Below are 20,788 nucleotides of genomic sequence, written 5' to 3'. Positions count from 1 at the left end.
CCGAAATTTTATTTTTTTTAATTAATTGTATGTAATTTTATGAAAACAAATAAGTATAATCAACGTTTCAATACAACTACATAACCACTAGCTTGTCTAAAGGGGTATGACATCTAACCAAAAGGTTGTGGGTTCTAATCTTGTTTGAGACATTTTTAAGCTTATTTTTATACAAATTTTTACACAACTCAAATCATAATCAAATAAGTTCATTTAAATTTAAATTGTTTAAACATACAAACTGTTTCTTTTACTTTGGGCCCCAAAAAAATTTCGTTTTTTGGCCCAAAAATATTTTTGTTTTCTCGGAGCCGGCCCTATGAGCGGCATTTGTTGAATTTACACATTTCAAGTCAAACTATCACAAAATCAAAGTCTCAATAACACCTTTACATTTTGCAACAAAAGAATAAACTAATTGTCTAAAGTCTTAACATAATTAACAAAGGCCTATCCAATGCCATGCATTCTCTTTTGTATAACAAACCAATGCCCAACTCTTTCCTTGATAATTAGGATAAATACCTTTTAAGATATAGATTAAAACGAATCAACTTATGATAGTAAGTTCGTCTTTTAGGCATATAACATCGTTTCAAATACCATATACTTTACAGACAAAGGGATCTTATGACAACGTAGACCCATGCTTCCGCCACTGAGGTTGACTACAACTCTGCCACCGAAGTGGACTTAAACCCGACCGATACATAACCTCTTTTGGCACAACCCTTCCTAGTATCAGTCATACACCCAGTTCACAAAACATTAGCGTACATGCATTCAAACATTCATCTAGTTTGAAAAAAAAAACATTGGTCAAAGTTTTCCATCCCAAAATGTTTGATATAAACAAGGGCATAAAATATCCCAAGAAAATCAATTCAACCCATTAAGTTGATCTTTTAACGAATTTAAGACATGCATGAACCCGTGCACTATATCTCAATCGTGTCCTCGATTCCCACTACCCAACAACTGTAGAACCACTTTGAACCCGACCTCCCATCTCAGGTACTGTACGAAATCTACCGTTGTCGTAACCCTATTGATTGTTATATTCAGCCATTCAGGGCCGTCTCCGAAAAGGTGAATATTTATTTGGGCCAGGAAAAAGAATTTGAACCTTAAGTAAAATGAGCATTTTGTTGGGTTTAAACAATTTAATTTATAAATTGGCTAGTTTGGTTACGATTTGAGTTGTGTAAAATTTTTGTTAATAGCAATAGACTTAAGAGCGTCTCAAATGAGACTAAACCCACAAACTTTTGATTTGGAGTCATACTCCTTTGCCACTAGACCAAACTAGTGATTATGTAATTGAGTTGAAACGAACATACGTATTTTTTTTCATAAAAAATACGTATAATTTTTTAAAAAAAAATAAATCGGGCATAGCAGAGTGTTGGGCCGGAGGTTGTTGACCACAACTGCCTTACAACTATCACTTCTGTCTATTAAGTCGCACATTGCTAGCAAGCTCTGTCAATCATCATAGCTTGCCGTTGTACACCGCAACCATAAAAGCGACTTGAAAAAAGTTTACTAAGGAAAAGTTTTAAATAGCTCAATGATTCTTTTTATGATGAACAAGAGAAAGATAAATACTATTATAATTACAAGATAATAAATATTAGACATGTATAACTAGTAGAATACAATATATTATGAGAAGTTAGCCTAATGGTAAGAGATATGCCTTTTTTTAGTGGATACGCATGTTTGATTCTTACTCGTGTCAGTTCGAAGAATATCCAGGTAAAGAGACAAATTAGAACTTTAATTCTGGGTTTAAACCTGGAAAAGAGTGAGGGTTTACAGATTTCATCCGGTTCCCATGCATCAGGATACACGGTCATATTATTGTACTATTATGTTATGTTAGTGTTCTACCCATTAACTTTCCTCGAAGTCCGTTAGCAAAGTAAAGGAGATGATGACTTCTAATAATAATAAATAATAATAATAATAATAATATAAATAGAAAGAAGTAAGTTAGCGTGTCATCATCGCCATCTCCATTCATTTCAAAGTCTTCTTCTTCTCCGATCGATTCACTCATCAATCATCACTAAACCATAACACTAAATGTTATACTCAGACCTTTTCATCGGTTATCATCAAGGTCAATTCCACTTTATTTCAATCATTTGATTGCTTTATTATTTTTGCTGTTTGATCTATTTAAGTTAGGGTTCGTGGATCTAATTTCATCCATTCCGATCACGTTTCGTAACTGATTGATCGGTTTTAGCATTGATGTTGATATTATTAACCGATAATGGTTTTTGATTTCTAACATTTGCGGTTATACTGTTTTAGGGCTAATTTAGGTGCATATGAATTTATATTGTTTTGGAGGATGTAGAAGATGAACTGCTTTCGCTTTATATTAATCCTTTGATTGCTTAATTTTGCTGTTTGCGTATTTGTGAATCGTTCGTTAGTGATAAGGATTTTGTTTTTCTAGGGTTTGTGGATCTATTTTGGTTAATTTTATGATTCTTGTTAATCGATTGGTCGATTTTAGCGGATAATTCAGCTTTTGTGGTTTTTGATTTGGGACATTTTTTGTTATGTTGTTTTAGGGCTAATTTAGGTAAATATGATTTAGTGTATATGGAATGTAATTTAGGTGTATTAGTATTGGCCATAGGGCAATAGCATGTGGATCTAGTATTAGGTTTTATGAATTTCTATATTGTTTTGAGGATGTAGTAGGCTTGGTTGTTTATGAACTACGTGATAGGTCTATCTTCCATATGTCAAACTCTTTATCTGTTTGGAGCTTAGGATTGTGAATGTATCATGATCTGTTTGGGTGTGTGTAATTAGGGCTGTAAATGAAGTAAACTAACAAGTCCTTGTGCTTGTTCGTCCGTTAAGTTTTATCGGACAAATGAATGGTTCACGAACAGCTAACCGAACAAAATTTCTTGTTTGTGTTCGTTCATTAAGGAAATGAACTTGTTCGTGAATGGTTTTACAAACACAAATGAAAATAACTAGTGTTTTATTTGATATGGTTAATTTGAGAATGGTCGGTGTCAACAGTTCGGTTAATGTGGTTAATGCTTTATTTGGTCAGGCTACCATGTTTGTGTTGGTGTTGTTTTTTAACATTCGTATTCATATGTTAATTATACATATTAATTTATCACATAATACTTATATATAATTTTGTTTTATAGTTAATAAATTTATATGATAAGATTAGAAAAGTCAATAAAAAGTATTAACCATAAACAAACAAAGATTAATGAACATATTATCAAACGTTCACGAACACGATTGAATGAACATGCCCTTTGTTCGTGTTCGTTCATTTAGTAAACGAATGAACATAAACGAACTTCCTGCCGAACAGTTCGTCGAACGCTCGGTTTGTTTACAGCCCTTGGTGTAATTTTGCTTATTTTTTTAATCTTTCTTTTCAGGTATAATTGTTTATTGGTGATTTGGTTCTGGTCTTTTATCCAATAATACAACCTATTTTACTCGAGAAAGAGCTTTTAAACATCACATGCATTCAGATTATTGATGTTGATACACACATTTTTTTAGAAGATTTATATAAAGCTCCAACTTGACACTTGTTATGGGAAACTTTCACCTTGATATCAAATGGGAAGATATCACATGTCCCATATGTTTATCCTTCCCACATAACTGTGTTCTTCTTCAATGTTCTTCTTACAATAAAGGATGCCGACCTTTCGTGTGTGGCACCAATCATCTACACTCAAATTGTTTGGACCGTTTCCAAGTTGCCAACAAAATGTCACCCAAGTCAAAATCACTTTTGACTTCTGATGAGTCAACTGTGATAAATGATTCCACTAGCAAACCATTATGCCCTCTTTGTAGAGGTGATGTTACTGGCTGGGTTGTTATAAATGATGCTCGAGTTATACTAAACGAGAAAGAACGATGTTGTGAAATTGAAAAATGCACGTTTACTGGGAACTTTATGGACCTTCGGGAACATGCTGAGGTGGAACACCCTCATGCATGCCCATCAAAGATTGATCCTGCAAGACAACTTGATTGGGAAAACTTTCAGCAATCTTCTGAGATTATTGATGTTTTGAGTACCATACATTCAGAAGTGCCACATGGTGTGGTTTTGGGAGATTATGTTATAGAATATGGTGACAACGGTTCTGGAGATGAATATGAAGATTTTCCTGGTGCTAATGGAAACTGGTGGACTTCTTGTATATTATATCAAGTGTTTGATAAGTTCAGATGTTCTAAAAACAGAAGACGCCCGAGAGTTAGTGAATCGAGGCGAGGGAGCCGTCGAATGAGTTATGATACTTCTAATTCTGATGAAGGTTCTGTGGGGTCTACAGAGTTTGCAGAATACAGAGCTGATATGGCAGAACATGATTTTGTGACTAGGAGTAGGATGCCCAGGGGTAGAACGGGTAACCGCAGGTCAGCATGATTTCTTTTTGTGTTTTTTGATGTTTATGTTTTCGTAATCGTGTCTATATTATAGAAATCGATATGTTTTTGCTATACATGATTTGATGGTCATTCTTATTGTTCTTGTTTTATGCGACAGTTCGCGAAGACGTCCCTCTCGCTTCTATGATAATTAGGTAAGACATATCAGTAATGTGTAATTAATATCTGCTTACAAGTTGCAATAAAAACTTGAAATTTTGTCCCGGGCCCATATATACGAATCTCATATTAAGACGTATTTAATGTTCCTTTTCAAAGACTGGATGAAGTGTCATTTTCTTAAGTTGTATTTATCAAACTGCAATGACTTTTCAAAGTAACGGGTTCGGGTTAAAGTCTGTGCTGGGTCGGATCAGGCTAAGACATACAACCTCCTAAATTTCTTGCAAATTTACATAAATATTGCGATAGTATTATATTATCCTGATCATATTTAACTCACTAAATAGTAATAATGTAAATGCATTATGACAGAAAGTATTTCTGGTGAACCCAAACTTGACCCGACAAGGCCTGTTTGGGTCAAAGTCGGTTGGGTCGTGTTGTGTTGTGTTGTGTTGTGTTGGACGCATACAACCTCCTAAATTGCTTGGAAAAATTATATATTATTGTGATAATATCATCTTGATCGTACTTAACGCACTAATTGTTAATAAAATGTAGAGACATTATGACAAAAAGTGTTTTTCATCATCATCATCATCGTACTCAGTATATCCCACCAATAGCAAAGCTATGGTAGGGTCTGAGGAGGGTAAGATGTAGGCAGCCTTACCTCTACCCCATAGGGATAGAGAGGCTGCTTCCGGTGAGACCCCCGGCTCGATAGTAGTTTTGCATCAAGCCTTGGACATAAGGCACATAGCACTCAATCATCGGGACACCGGCTGATCGGTGCATGTATCCTTATCTTTCAGCTATCAACGCCACTACATGATGCCTGATTAACCGTCCGTCACTTTTAACGTTATTTTCACGAGATTAGTAAAATAACGTCAAAATTAGTGCAATTTCACTTTTGCCCACCCGAGGGTTCACACATATATACAACAAAAAGTGTTTTTGATTAACCCAAACTTGACCGACCCATTTTAGCTTACACAAAAACTACCCATGACTCAACATGATATTGTAACATAGATAAGCTCTCATTTCTTGTTTTTAGTTACATTTGAGTTAACAGTTGTTAAATTTTCTTGTGGATGTTGAGGTAGCCTGAAGATTAATCGTTTGGAAGGTGTGCATTTAGATTGAAAAGACAAATATGTGATCCCGTGTAGTGCTGATTTTGCTGTTTTATTTGCTTGATGATTTCTGGAATTATGTTTTTTGAAAAACCGCTCGTGAATCACTGAATAAACTTAGAAACCCATGTACATTGATAGGGGCAGTCTTTTGTTATCATTTTCTGATTCCAAACTAATGCAAGAACATACACATCTTGGCTATGGTGCAAGTGTTTATTGTATGAATATAAGAACACCTTGTTTTGTGTTTTCTTTTTGGTTTTTAACATTGCAGCTTTTGTTTTTTTGCTAAGAGGCGTTTGTTTATTACTTTTGATGGCTGATAAGAGATGATCAAATATGTACAAAATTAGTGGGTGTGGGTCACCACCGGGTTGGGTAAATGGATTAGAAAAGTACGTGGTTCTAATAAAAAAATAAAAGCAGCTGTGTTTCTTGGTAAGTTTATCACAAACTGAGCAATGCTACATATAATATATTATAATGGATACAACAAATTGTGACCATTTTCTCATGATCTCTCATATAACCCGTAAGACGGCAGTAGTGTCTGAATAGTGAATGGTATAACAGTGATATTTGTATAATTACCAAGAAATTAATATAACATAGAAAAGTTAATGATGTAAAATATATATGTTTCTGTACAGTAAAAATAAATGAAGTTATAATTAAAAAAAATAAAAGAAACTATTGTATGAATAATAAAAACCAATTCTTAGTTAAGTCCGTCCCTAAAAATCATTTAAATTTTTTGAGCCGAGGGCTGGTATTTTTTTACATTTTATTATCATATCAAAACGCTTTTACAATAAGTTATTTATTTCATTTCACATTACTAAAAATACAGTTAAAAGAGTATAGATTTTTACAATTTAGAACTTGGGAAAATGAAAATTAGAATTTCAAAACTGAAAAAAAGAAAGAAAAAAAAACATTCTATAGCTATACAGATAACAGATAAATAAATCAAGCATAAGCATAATGATCAGGTATATTCCCACTAAATCGTTTAATGTGTGTTATACTGTTATTAAACATTGGAAGTTTGATAACTTTTTGAAACCCATAATTTTACACCGTTAAACTTGTTACTTGAGACTGTCTATACAACTTAAAAGATCTACTTGAAAAAAACAAGTTGGCTTGAGCTTGGTTTTTCAGCTTAAGTTGAACTTTACAAGCTAATCAGCTCGGCTGGCAAAGCGATGAGCACGAGAGACGAGAGTTGATGTTGGTTCACCTCAAAAAGTATGTACTACTAATATGCTAACAAAATAAAAATCCAAAACCATTCAAATTTAAATAGTGATTAACTAATCAAACGCAAAGGTTGAACGATCAATAATCCTCGCAGATAACATAAAAAGATGAGATCCCATTTGTTTTATGCAGAATACATATGATAAAAAGCAACATCAAACAGCATGAACCATTACAAGTGAACTACTAGGCAAGAGTGAGATCTAGTTCCATATCCAGGCAAACATAAAACCTAGGTGCTCATTGGCTCGGGATTTGAAGCATTGAGGAAATCCAACAATGAGTTGTGTGCCTCCACCTCTTCATGCCACAACGGAAGCTGATCACCTGGGTAGAACTTCCTTGTAACTCCCTCCGAGTTAATCTACAAAACAATAAAAGAAAATATATTTGGTCAGTTAAGTTAGTATGTTTCATAACCTGAATCGGTCCACTTTATTGTAACCAAAGTATTAAAAGAAACTTAACAGTGACGGTGCGAACAACACCTCCACTAGCACCATCTCGTGCTATGGCAAGTGAAACAGCCTTAACCACCAGTTGCTGCAACAAAACAACATGCAGATACAATTTAGCCCTGATATAGTATGTCACGAGCTTCGAGTTTTTAACCCATCACATCAAATAACCAGAAAGGTTTTGTGAATTGTGATATAACCAAGCATTTTGTATTTTGTGACATTATAATATAAAAATTACCTCAGCTTCTTCCTGGGTCATGCCCTCCTTCCATGCCTGATCAAAGAACCCGTATAAATAACTGGATCCAGATCCTGCATAACATTAACAATTGAGCTCAACCCAAATTTTAATCATAATTCATAACGGCTGAAATTGAAATTTATGTGCAGTTGCAAAAAACAGTGATGAAAATTTCTGCCTATTTATGAGTAAACGAATCAATTCAAACTATACTTTGCTTCTAATAAGTCATATTAGCAGCTTTTATAAAAATACTAAATAAAAAAAGGTTGGATGATCAAACATGCCTACTATGGTATTCACACCAAAAATTAATATCGATAACACCAAAGAAATTGCAATGTATGATATCATACTTAAAAACAGTTCAAATTAAGTAGAAATAATCGAAAAGCGTATAGATATTTAAAAAGAAATGAATCTTGACTTTCGCTTAGATGTCCAACACGATTTCAACAAACTAAATTTAGCTATTTGTTTTTACAATGAAGCTTAGCCGGTCATCTTCTCGGCGATTTCATGTTGGATTGCACAACCATGAAGACGATGGGTTTCTATGGTCCATTTTAAAACAAATAAATGTTATTTATTGAATTCATTTTTAGTTATCTAACTGCAAGTATTCTTTTCCTATTAAAAACTCATAAGCTTATTAAACTTTTTTACTAATAGAAAAATCAAAACTATTTAAATTTTCATTCTTTTTATTTCACATCTGACTTAATGAATTATAAATCAAGTCCAACAAAGTAGTTAATTCTTTCATTATTATTTGTTATTAATTAGTGTTTCAAAAATAACTGAGTCATACATATTAGCTGGTTAAATTTTTTTTGTTAAAATTTTCCCAAAGGTGTCTAAAAATCGGCAAACTGTTTAAAAAAGATAATGCAAACAAACCTCCAATTGCAAATGGCTGCTCAAGAATTGTTCCACCAAGAGGAACGCCATAAATTTTCCCACCTTCATATTTATCCCATCCTCCAACAATTATACCGGTTTGCAACATATTCTGCAAATTTATAAAGCGTAAGAATATGTAAATCTTAGTAAAATCTCATATTACAACAGCCAAATTCAGATATCTAGGGTATACTAATTTCATAAAAAGAATACAAACCTTGTTGCTGTAAGATAAAAGCCTAACAAGGTTTGCAGCAACTTTCACAGTAGCGGGTTGACCAAGCTGAATCCTGTTGAATTGTATAGATAAAATAGCATAAATTTAACTAACACCAATAAAGCGGAATTGGACTCCACACATCGTAAAAAAACACAAGCATAAAGGAAAACTAATAGTCATCAACATAGTTTGCTTTGTATAATTTGCACTTAAACATCAACATAATCTTTCTTGCTTAAACATCAACTTATTTTAAAAAACATATTTATAAGAAATGTAGAAAGAGAAGAAACAGCAACTAGTATACTCACGTGTGCTGGTGAAGAAAGTATCTAACATAATCTGATACAATTTGAGAATCTGCAGCCTGAAAAACCAAGAAACAAGACAGTTGTTAACTTTACGTACGCCCCCATTAAAAATCTAGCTTTTACTCATTTACACAACAGAACCCAACATCCCTCTTTCCTTCAATATAATATATTTAGTTACACCAATTCATTTGTAATTTCTTCACTTCACGATACACATTGTCCTTTTTAACCCCTAAAACTTTCCAGGCTCTACGAAATTTATACATCTTTGGTGTTAAAATGTGTACAAATCGTGCTACAATACTATGAAAGTAAAGCGGATTCTCGTCTGTAAGATATTTCCTTCCTTATGAAAGAAACACAAGAAAACTTCTGTCACAAAGTTAATACCTTCTCATATTCAGAACAATAGCTTGGCAAATAAGTAGGAACAATAAGACATTTAAATACATAGTGATCAAGCCTCAAACTTTTAGCGAAAAGAAATATTTAATTTAACCACACACAAAGTTACAAACATATAAGAAACTACAAATAAGTGAACCATAAAACTAAAAAGCAGCTCAATTACATAACAGGTACTACTAAACTAATTTCAGTGTTTAGCTAGAAGCACTAATTTCAATGAAAATGTTCATAAGGCCATTATCCATGTCCACAAACCCTATGAGCCAACCTCTTTTGTGCCTATCTTTAGCGGTTTCACAATTTACACTTTCTTTTTTAAACGCATACCACAACTCGCCTATACCTAAACTAATCCATGACAAAAAGCTTCCTACTAAACATTATTACAAATTCCTCAGTGCTCAACAGTAACAAAAATATAAACTTTCAAGCACTCAAACACATACCGATCCAGATCGACAGATGTAGACATTATCAGTCAGCTGTGTGATCTTATCACTCGCCCTATTAGCCACGTACAACCCTAACACCAGCAATCATCAAATCAATATACATCATATTAACAACTAATTAAACAAATTCAATATTATTATAATTATTATTAAGGCACAGGTCAATTTACCGGTGCTGGTACGCGAATCGGCGCCTAAAATCACACCGCCGTTGTACGTCACTCCGATGATTGTTGTTCCCATGGAGTGTGGTGCGTTGACGTCAGCAGTAGCATCGTGATCCATCGTCTTTGTTGGTTGGTTCAATTGGATTTGAAAGCAGTGAAGAAAAAAGCCCTAATTTTTGCAGAGATGTGTTGTTGGTTATGTGATGTTTATTGTTATTATTATTATTATCCTGAGTTTCTTTCACAGCGAGTTATCGAAACCTTCTACTTACTGTGGGTTACTTGTTTAGTCCTTGTAATAATAATGTCTTGTTAGTTACATTAAGTCATTAACATTTAACCCCCAATTTTAACATTTAACTTGAATTATTATTATTATTATTATTATTTTATTTTCCAATTATAAAATAACTAGAAAGCCAAAAATTGTTACGGTTATAAAATGATAATGAGGAAAACACGTAATTATTAAATTACTTAGATATCATGCGGTTGAGTTGTTTGAGGAAGCTTATGTAACACATATATATCAGATATAATTAACAATTGATACTTCCTCTTGGTTAACACCTTCATACCCATCAGGAGAACCAAATCAAATAGACGAGCGACAACCTTACGCTCTTGCTCGAAGTCCGTCTCCTAGGGCTGACCTTCTTCCATACTATGAATGGTTAGAAAACTCTCCACCAATCTTATCCATAAATTATTTTGTAACTTGGTTTAAGCTGATTATTTTACATCCAAATTTCAAGAGAATGTTCTTTCTCAGTCACAAACCATTAAGAATCAGCCACAACAACTGATCAATGAATCAAAGGAGGTTATTGTTTAAGGTATCATTGATACTTTGAATGAACTGGCTAGAGCAGCCACTACTATTAATGAAACAATTGTTTCTCATAAGGACAATAGTTTATAGCCAAGACTCCACCAGTGACAACAACTAATGATGTTATTGTAACATATGAAATAGTTGGAAGCTAGTCCCCAAACATAATTTTGATAATGTTACAAATACAATTGCTAGTGGCAAGGATGCACATGATTCCATTAATGTGGATGATGCTTCAAATTACCAAGGATTGACGGATAATGATATTAAGTTGAGTACTAAGGTCTTGAATCTTAAGAAGATCAGCACTTGCATGCCTAAAGCTCAAGTCCATCGACCCTTTGATCAAACCCATATGTTGGCATCTCTTAAGAGTGAATATTTTAACTCAATAAACCCCATAGTTATTCAATTAAAGTCATCAGTCGCATAAAGCTCAACTATTCCTAAGGTCTAAACCACCTCATTTCGTGGGAATAGATAGCTAAAAGACATTTTTCTTAAGAGCTATTGAGCTTTATCTTAGACAATATCAACATCCTTCTGAGCTAAAACTAAACATTCTTTTACCATGTGATATACGTCTATTTATAAATCTCGAATCCCGTGTAAAGTTGTGTTTCCTTAATATTTTGAGTTCGTTTTAGTTCGAGTTTCGTTAATCTTTTATTATTTAAGGTTTTGAGTCAAGTTTTATCTATTTCTTTATGTTTTATATCTTTTGGCGTCTTGCATGTTAAACTTAATTCTTTCTATCATTTCATTGCGAAGTTTATGCTCGTTTTGCACATCATTGATTACATTATTACTTCATTTACGAGTTTTGATTTATGTTCTTGTAGATGGTGGCTTGGTGATCAAGGGAAGGAAGATCTAGAAGGTTCTAAGCATTACTTGGAGTTCAAGGAAGAATAATATCAAGATTTGGCAACAAATAACAAGAAATAACATGAAAATCCGGAACCTCCCTCCATGACCACGCCGCGCCGCGCGAAGGCAAGCCCAAGGGGGGCCGCGCGGCGCCTAGGCCTCCCTGGTCAGCCATCCTTGCAAGTCCAAGCCCGTTACTCGCTTATATAAACATCTTTTTATAAACCTAGCCGAGGGGGAAGCTTATTGGCAGCCGATTTCAAGAGGAAAAGAAAGGTTTTGAAGGTGATTTGAAGTGAGGAACCAAGGAGGATCGAGAGAGCTTTCATCCGGGTGTTCAAGGATCAATTGCAAAGGGTTTTATCGCTCTAACTTTCGTTCCTTGTTCATTATTTGTCATGTCTTTCCTCTTTGTTTTTAATACTTGTTTAGAATTGTTTTCAATAATGATTCTAAGCTAGACTTCATGTCTACCTAGGTTTGATGAACATGTTTGATGCATGATTCTTGCTTTGGACATTTGATTTGATTATGGTTTCGTTATTTTAATAGTAAAAGACTTTATTTTTCTTTCATGATGCATATGAGTGTTTATTATCTTGATTGATTGTTAATTATAGCTTCACATAGATCTTTAATCTTTTGATTGTGTTCTTTAGATTTAGGGTTTATGTTTAATCATTACTTGGTGTTTTGATTACTGTGATTGAATGGGCCCATTAGATCATAGAAGCTTATTAATCGTTAATTAGGATATTGAATGTTTTGCTAAATTCCAATAGTTGTAAGGTGAGGAGTTGTTCATGTGTCTTGGTCAATCGCATGCTAGGATAGATAGTGACAATATTTTTGCTTATTGTGTTGATCCATGTTCATGATGTCATGTTAGTTTATCAAGTTATCTAGGGTTTAGTGTTTCGTGAGATTGCTTGCCTAAGATACTATTAATTAGCCCTATTTGATAACTGTAAGGAAATCAATATAACTGATTGCTTAATAATCTAATAATTGCTCTTTGGGATTTCGTTTGATTCAGTCAAGGGTCCTTTAGGGTTTGTTAGATGAATATGTTTAGAAATCAGTTTCCATATCATGTTATTTGTCCATTGCTTGATGATTGTTGATACATGGGATTCTTACCTAGTTAGATTCCTTCTCTGATTGGTTTTGATCTTGTGTTTAATTGCCTGTTTCTTGTTTGCTTGTTTATTTGCTTTCTTAGTTTAATCTTAATTTAAAAACCCCCTTAAAACATTAATAATAAATAGTCGAGTCTAATTAGTTAATTAACGTAATTTATAGAGTCTTGTGGGTTCGATATTCCGGACTTACTTAGCTTTAGTACAATTGACCGGTTCACTTGCTGGTGTTTTGTGTGGTTGAGTCTTAAGTTTAGTTTTTATTACTTGTTTAGTTTAGTTAATATTTAATTGACTGTTTCTAGCACATCACCATGCTTCCAAATTCTCTTAATCATATGGCTAACACATTCAAGAAACACATGCAAGTTCAAAAAACCAGCTTGCACACTTGATAGCCATCCCTCCTCCTGCTCCATGGTTTCCACCCCATGGTGACACCTAAAAGAGGAATAATGTCGAATGATGCTAAAAGAGATGTCGGAAAACGACCCCATGAAACTGTTGATATAGAAGCGCAAAAGTTGCATCAAAAAAGTTTTTCATACACTACACATTCTTGTGATGAATACATATTTTTCTCAATTATTATACCTACACAAACTAACAAATAGTTACAATGTGATGAATGATAAAAAAAATCCTACACAAGCTTGCATTACAATATAAAAAAAATATATATAACCTTCACTTGTATAAGAAAACATATAACATACAACATACACATGTAATTAACCATCAACAAATACACACACACACACATATATATATATAAGCACACGAAAAATACATGTATCCAACATATACATACATTAAATATCAATCAAAATATAAAAAAAAAAGATACACTTATATTTTAGCACCAACAAATATATAATCTACACGAAAATACACATAACCTACACATGTGTATTTAATATTAACAAAACATTTGGAGGTTGTATTTTAATTAGTAGGTTATATACATTTTTCATGTAACTTTTATATACTTGTTAATAAAAAAGATAGTAAAAATAAATTAACGCTTTTATCTTCTTAAATATTGTAGTTTATTTAGTTATATTAACTAAAGAGATAAGTATAATGGTTTTATACTTATATATTTTTTTAATTATTTGAGTTTGATTAGTTATGTTAATTGGGGAGATAAAATTATGGTTTATTTAGTTGTATTCAAGGTCGTAAAAGTCGCTAGGCGGACATACCCTAAAGGTCGACCGGGGAGTTGGGTTTACCCGGAGTACTCGGACATGGTAAATATAAAGAAATTTAATTTTTGGACATTATATATATGTCAAATATCAGTAGTTTACTAATATTTATAACAAAATATGTATATATCAATATAAATAAGATAAATACATTTTTAAACAATAAATTATTCTAAAAAGGACTGTCATTAATTAAAAAAATGATATTTGTTAGTTAATATTACAGAAATACGAATTATCTTTTATTTTTTAAGTCAAAATCGGCTCAAGTTCACCGGCTAGATGTGATTCTGACTGAGGTTAACCACATGTGATCAATTCTTAATAATTAGGCGGAGTTAAAGAAACTCACATCGACAATAAACATTGTAGCGAGCAATGTTTTCATAACCGGACCGGACACCGAACCGGACGGCCTACCGGTTCAACCGGTCGAACCGGTTGGACCGGCCGAACAAATTTGGTCAAAAAATGCCGGATTCAGCTTAAAAAATGATTTTTTCAAAAAAAAAATATTTTTTTCCTTAGAAAACCGGTTCAACCGGTTCGGACCGGCCGGTTCCCTGGCAGCCGAGCGAACTATGTGAACCGGACCGGTCGGTGGACCGAATCCCGGTCGGACCGGTTCGACCGGCCGGTCCGGTCCGGTTTCAACAACATTGGTAGCGAGTACTTGGGGAGTACTCGGCCTTGTAAACCTACTTTAACAACATTGGGTGTATTAATTGAAGAGAGAAGATAATTAATGTTGTAATTAAAACATTTTCATTTATCTTTGAACATTTAAAACTTATAATTAAATTGTGATCTTTATTGATTTCTTGCACTTCTCGCATGAACTTAATCCACGCGCGTGCACACTCAAATATGTGTGTGTGTGTGAGGATTATATTTTATTTTGTATTCATGATTGTTGTTTTTTAAAAAGAATACTCATATGAACAATTTCTTATTAAAAGTTTTAGCGAACATACCATAACAAGAAGTTAAAAACTATTCTGGAAATATTTATAACTTGTTGCAACATGATATAGTTGAAACAGAAATACGAAATAAACTACGTTCCATTGTTTTAACTTAGCTTTACAAACTTATAATTCGTATATTCTTAGCATTTGTAATAATAAAATACTACATAAAAAAAGCATGTATTAGTCAATAATATTTTTAATACATACATGCATGCATGCACACTATATACACTAATAAAAAATACACAAATAAAATACAAATAAAATAAATGATTTAGTTACTTAAGCTCTATTAAAATGGGTAAACTAGACCATCACCTCAATAGCCAATGCGTGTATAAATATAAGTTGTATATCATAATTTTATCCCTTCTTTAAGAGATTCCTCTTTAATAGACAAACTAAAATCTCAAATATACATCACACAATGGTGAAATTCATGGCTCATTTGTTGGTATCATGTTTAATCTTTCTCGTTTTGTTGATTTCTCATAAGTGTAAGTTCTTTATTTTTTGAATTATTTCATATCAATTGGAGACAACTCAGAGTATCTCAATTTTTCAAGTAAAAATCAATTTTGGATTTTTTTTTAGTCTATACTCATCTGAGTTACTAATAACAATAAAATAAATAATGTATAGTTGATGGAGTTAAACAAACATATATGATCTTATATGAATATATATATTTTGGATTTACTTTATCTTTCCTCTATACGATTTAGATTGTTTTATATATTTTTACTAATCAATTCATTATATAACAAATCTATAAAATATCATGCTACATTGTTTTGATAAAATGTGAACTAAAAAAAGGGGGGGGGGGTGGATATTGAATCTCGTCCTACTTGACGAAAGGAAGAAAGTAATAGCCCTCCCGCAGTTTAGAGAGAAGACAGTGTCAACAAAAATTATACATTTACGAAATGTTACTTGATCAAAGTTTTTCAACTAATTCATCAATTGCACTTCATTTTTTTGAGACACAAGTTATAACTCTGAAAGATTGTTTTTTGGCCTTTAAAATGTAAGGGCTTTCAAATTTCATGTAGCTACAACATTTGCTTTCTTTTTCTAACATTATGTATTAGTCAAAGTATTTTTCAAGTCATGTTAATTTTTATAACACCCTAATCAGTGTCCAACATTTTGGGATTTATAGGTGAAAAAGATAAAGTAACAACATATCCTTTGCTGTACCACCACCAAAAAGCTGCGAACCTGTACAGTGTCGTAAAACGAAGGATGACAACCAATTTTGTTGTTGTGGTGACATCAGTGGTAATCATAAATGGTGCAGCATTAGTGAAAAAACATGTGCAAAGAAATGTGAGACTTATATTAAACCTAGTTGATATCATTATAGGATAATTATATAATAAAGAAAGTAATATATACATATATATAATTATATAGTATGCATGTAATTTAGTTCATCTTAAAACATATATGTATCCGATTAAAGAATAAACGTGCGTGTTAAATAAATACGCTAAAATATTATTTATATCTTTTTTTAATGGCATGGTTATACTCAGGGTATGTTTGGCAAAGGGCTTTTAGGAGCTTTTTAGGGGCTTTAAGCTACAAGCTTTTAGAAAAAGCTCCTATCTAATAAAAAGTATTGTTTGATAAAATGAGCTTAAAGCTTTTAGAAGATGAGAAAAAGCTCTAAATTGACAAGCTACTATAGGTAGCGTTTGAGAAAAAGCTCTACAAGCTTTTACATTTGAATTTACAAGTTTGGTACCTAAACTTATATCAATTTTTGTTAATTTATATAATAGTTACACATTCAACCCTTATTCAAAACTAACTACCCCCATGACTTTTTTAGGAGCCATAACTTTTTCACACGTTAATAATTTTTTAAACAAATTACATCATAAATCGAGCATTTTATTCTCTTTAATTTGAGTATGATATTGCTATACTTCTTTAACTTTAAAAAATTAACATACAACATGATTATCGGTTGGGATCGGTAAAAAGTCGAGTCAGATGAGTTCGAGTCATGTGTAAGACCAAATTAGGAGTCGAGTCAGATGAACTTGAGTAATGTGTAAGACCAAATTAGGGCCAGAACGAGTCGATACAAAAATGGTTAAATTAGTTCGATTCGTATCGGTACGCTTTTGAGTCGAAACGGGTCAGGTCAGAACATATTACAGCTAACAGGTAGTTTTGCTAAACATACCCTCAATACACACGGCACACATTAAACAATAACACAGATTTTTCCAGACGTTTCCTAAGTTAGTTATGTATTAACAAGTAAGCTAAACCATCATCGGGATATCGATATCCAATGTATATATTAATAGAGCTAATTATGTTGTTATTATAACTAGTTTTTAGTACTCGGCAACCGCGCGTTGCGACGGAAATGCTAAACCAGAAAATAAATAGACAAGAAAATAGTAGCGAAGCTTGCACACGAATGTCGAGGGCGTACTCAAAATGTATTATAAAAAGCATAAACGAGGGGGGGGGCTCAAACTTTTTGGCCGAAACCAGGTAAAATTACACTACGTATAAAAATTTCCAGGCGAAAAACAATTAAATTTACACTAATGCGCGAAAAAACAGGGGGGCACCCCTGGCCCTTGATATCCTTCGCCCATGCATGAAAATGTTGAACCTTGCAACGCGTTGTGACATGTTAACTCACAAGCTTCTATCATGATATGTGGTAGTAATAACCTCAAATTCAACATGTAATAGTAACCTTTAATTCGAAGAAGGATATGCAGTCTGCTAAGTTAGGTTTGGTTGAGGATCGTGTTGAACACGGGGCCCTTAAAACAATATTTCGAGTCTCCCAAGAGAACTCGTTGTTTCCCAGGGTACAACAGCCGGAGCAGTAGTACTGCCGAAGTTAACCGTAAACCTGAAAAAGGTTCGAATAAAAGAAACCAGAAATGTAGAAGAAGAAGTTGGAAAAACCTTGCAACAATGTTTGTGTTGTGTGTAAGGTTTGGTGTGTGTTGCAACTTAGTTTACCTCTCTATTTATAGAGGAAAAACAAGGCACAAGTTTTTCATCCCACCAATGTGGGATACACCACTATAGTATTTTCTTTCAAATACACACAATCACACATCGATATCTCATTCATCAATGTCTATTAGTGTGCATTTGTTGTGTCATAATAACCTACTAATGCACACGTAACAAATTTTCCAACAATCCCCCACATGAATGGAAATCGATTCTTCGAAGTAAGTTTCAGCAGTTAAGTATTGCCGGATAGGTAGGTGTTACCCTTTGAACCTTCCGTTGTGAAGCATACTTAGCTTCCTAGCGGTTTGTAGTAGCGATGACTTTGAACAGACCCCCATTTGTGTAGACGACAATATTCCTTCACACAATACTCTCCCTGGTTTGGTCAACCCCTCATTCTTGTGTCCGTTATGGTCATGGATCACGGTCCTGGTTCTGTGAGAGCTCTAGGAAATTGCGCCTCCCCACAATTCCATTCGAAGCAACCACACTTCTCTCTAACATAGGTGATTCCCATGAATCATTAAAAGCATCATAGTTATTTCACTTAACCTTAGTATGCTTAACCTCTCCCAAATGTCACTGGTTTTAGGGTACTCCCATAGGAGAAAGGACTAGGAAGTTCAAGACTCCTTTTGGTTTTGGGGTACTCCCCCACAGTGACTGCCTCTGGTCATATGATTAAGTTTGCTATTGAACTTAGCTCTTGGGATATCCAGTCTGCTAAGTTAGGTTTCCCTCATACTTCCTTTATCGCGGGCTTTAGTCCCATTCCTCTCGACAACTTATAAAATTTATCCGTGCTTAAGTCTTTTGTTAACGGGTCTGCAATGTTATCTTCTGACCTCACATGGTCAATCGTGATAACACCCGTTGACAGTAGTTGTCGTATCGTGTTATGTCTATGTCTCATATACCTTGATTTGCCATTATACATTGAACGTTGAGATCTACCCATTGCAGACTCACTGTCACAGTGTATGCAAATTGCCGACAACGGCTTTGGCCATTGTGGAATGTCTTCCACGAATTGACGTAACCATTCTGCCTCTTCCCCAGATTTGTCTAAGGCAATGAATTCAGACTCCATTGTGGATCTAGCAATTACAGTTTGTTTGGATGATTTCCAAGATATTGCTGCCCCACCAAGTAGGAACACGTACCCACTTGTTGATTTGGAATCTTTCATATCCGAAATCCAGTTCCCATCAGTATACCCTTCGATCACAGCTGGATGGTTGGTATAATGCAAACCATAGTCTCTTATGTATCTTATGTACCTAAGCACCCTTATAATAGCTTTCCAATGTTGAACACTTGGATTGCTAGTATATCTACTTAGCCTACTCACCGCGTATGCTAAATCGGGTCTCGTACATGTCATGAGATACATTAGACTTCCAATGATTCTTGAATGCTCTAATTGAGCAACCGGCTCAGCTCTATTTTTACATAGATATAGAGTAGTGTCAACTGGAGAACGAGCCACTCGCTTGTCTTCCTTATTGAATTTTTCAAGAATATTGTCGACATAGTGTGCTTGATTCAAAGTAAGACCTTCTTTGGTTTTAATGATTTTTATTCCAAGAATAGTATCAACTAAACCCATGTCTTTCATGTCAAATCGTGCCTTTAACATGTCTTTTGTAGATTGAACCATTTTATCATTACTCCCAATGATAAGCATGTCATCCACATAAAGGCATAAAATAACATAACCTCCATTTGTGTTTTTAACATAAACACATTTATCACATTCATTAATTTTGAAACCATTGCTAATCATGACTTGGTCAAACTTTTGGTGCCATTGTTTTGGAGCTTGCTTCAAGCCATACAAAGACTTGATGAGTTTGCATACTTTGCCCTTTTGACCAGGGGCGGAGAAACCCTCAGGTTGCTCCATGTATATCTCTTCTTCCAAATCACCATTTAGAAAAGCCGTTTTTACATCCATTTGGTGCACTTCCAAACTTCGTAAAGATGCGATTGCAAGCACCAACCTTATAAAGGTTATACGTGTTACAGGTGAGTAAGTATCAAAATAGTCTAGACCTTCCTTTTGTCTAAAACCTTTGATCACTAGCCTCGCCTTGTATTTATCAATACTTCCACCGGCTTTCATCTTCTTTTTGAATATCCAATGATATCCAAGTGGTTTGCAACCAACTGGAAGATCTACCAATTCCCAAGTATGATTTTGTAAGATCGAATCAATTTCATTCTTGATTGCTTCTTTCCATTGAGGTCCTTCAGGTGAGGTCACCGCTTCATGGTAGGTATTAGGTTCACCTTCAACCATAAAGCTTACGAAGTCAGGACCAAAGGATTTTGCATCATTTTTGTCTTTTGCTTCGTCTTAGATCACCATCCTCAGTCTCGGGCCGTTCATGTGTTCCTTCATGAACCAAGTCGTCATTTTGTGTTGACGAGCTTGCACCTACATCATTCGCTCGTGATGATGAGGCCTCATGTGTGTGTCCTAACTTAGGAAACACGTGCTCAAAATACGAGACAGTATTGGGGCTCGCCTCCATGAAAGTGTTTACGTGTACATTTGGATTTTTGGATTCATGTACCAAAAACCGATGTGCACTACTATTGTGA

At 34.0% G+C, this 20,788-nt stretch overlaps 2 protein-coding genes across 4 annotated transcripts; one reads left to right on the top strand and one right to left on the bottom strand.

Moving 5' to 3' along the window:
• The first annotated feature begins 1,975 nt into the window (after positions 1-1,975).
• Positions 1,976-5,948, top strand: LOC143603349 (uncharacterized). 3 transcript variants are annotated; one of them, XM_077080168.1, is made up of 4 exons: positions 1,976-2,125; positions 3,438-4,440; positions 4,571-4,607; positions 5,688-5,948. In XM_077080168.1, exons 2-3 carry the CDS (start codon positions 3,599-3,601, stop codon positions 4,605-4,607), a joined length of 879 nt encoding a protein of 292 aa, XP_076936283.1. In that variant the 5' UTR covers positions 1,976-2,125; positions 3,438-3,598; the 3' UTR covers positions 5,688-5,948. The 3 variants fall into 3 exon arrangements, with proteins under 3 accessions (XP_076936283.1, XP_076936288.1, XP_076936285.1); XM_077080173.1 differs by having other exon boundaries at positions 5,684-5,948; XM_077080170.1 differs by lacking the exon at positions 1,976-2,125 and having other exon boundaries at positions 3,343-4,440.
• A 1,105-nt stretch (positions 5,949-7,053) lies between these two features.
• LOC143602637 (proteasome subunit beta type-6-like) lies at positions 7,054-10,334 on the bottom strand. The gene is made up of 8 exons (XM_077079677.1): positions 10,153-10,334; positions 9,977-10,053; positions 9,120-9,175; positions 8,806-8,878; positions 8,586-8,697; positions 7,683-7,756; positions 7,452-7,526; positions 7,054-7,347 (listed from the first exon to the last, which is right to left on the bottom strand). The coding sequence occupies exons 1-8, from the start codon at positions 10,265-10,267 to the stop codon at positions 7,216-7,218; spliced, it is 714 nt and encodes a 237-aa protein (XP_076935792.1). The 5' UTR covers positions 10,268-10,334; the 3' UTR covers positions 7,054-7,215.
• Positions 10,335-20,788: the final 10,454 nt, after the last annotated feature.

This window comes from Bidens hawaiensis, unplaced genomic scaffold (genome assembly GCF_021521415.1).
Source record: "Bidens hawaiensis isolate Kalapana, Puna unplaced genomic scaffold, B.hawaiensis_p1.1 tig00001961_1, whole genome shotgun sequence".
Lineage (NCBI taxonomy): Eukaryota > Viridiplantae > Streptophyta > Magnoliopsida > Asterales > Asteraceae > Bidens > Bidens hawaiensis.
This window is presented reverse-complemented; position numbering and strand designations above follow the sequence as displayed.

Bases quoted from the DNA above. Each gene is read 5' to 3' on its own strand.
- LOC143603349 (XM_077080168.1), top strand. From the start codon at position 3,599: ATGGGAAACTTTCACCTTGATATCAAATGGGAAGATATCACATGTCCC. The intron at 4,441-4,570 runs GTCAGCATGATT...TTTATGCGACAG, and splicing joins GGTAGAACGGGTAACCGCAG to TTCGCGAAGACGTCCCTCTC.
- LOC143602637 (XM_077079677.1), bottom strand. From the start codon at position 10,267: ATGGATCACGATGCTACTGCTGACGTCAACGCACCACACTCCATGGGA. The intron at 9,176-9,976 runs GTATGTGTTTGA...TTGGTTTTTCAG, and splicing joins ACATCTGTCGATCTGGATCG to GCTGCAGATTCTCAAATTGT. The intron at 8,698-8,805 runs GTTTGTATTCTT...ATAAATTTGCAG, and splicing joins TTTTATCTTACAGCAACAAG to AATATGTTGCAAACCGGTAT.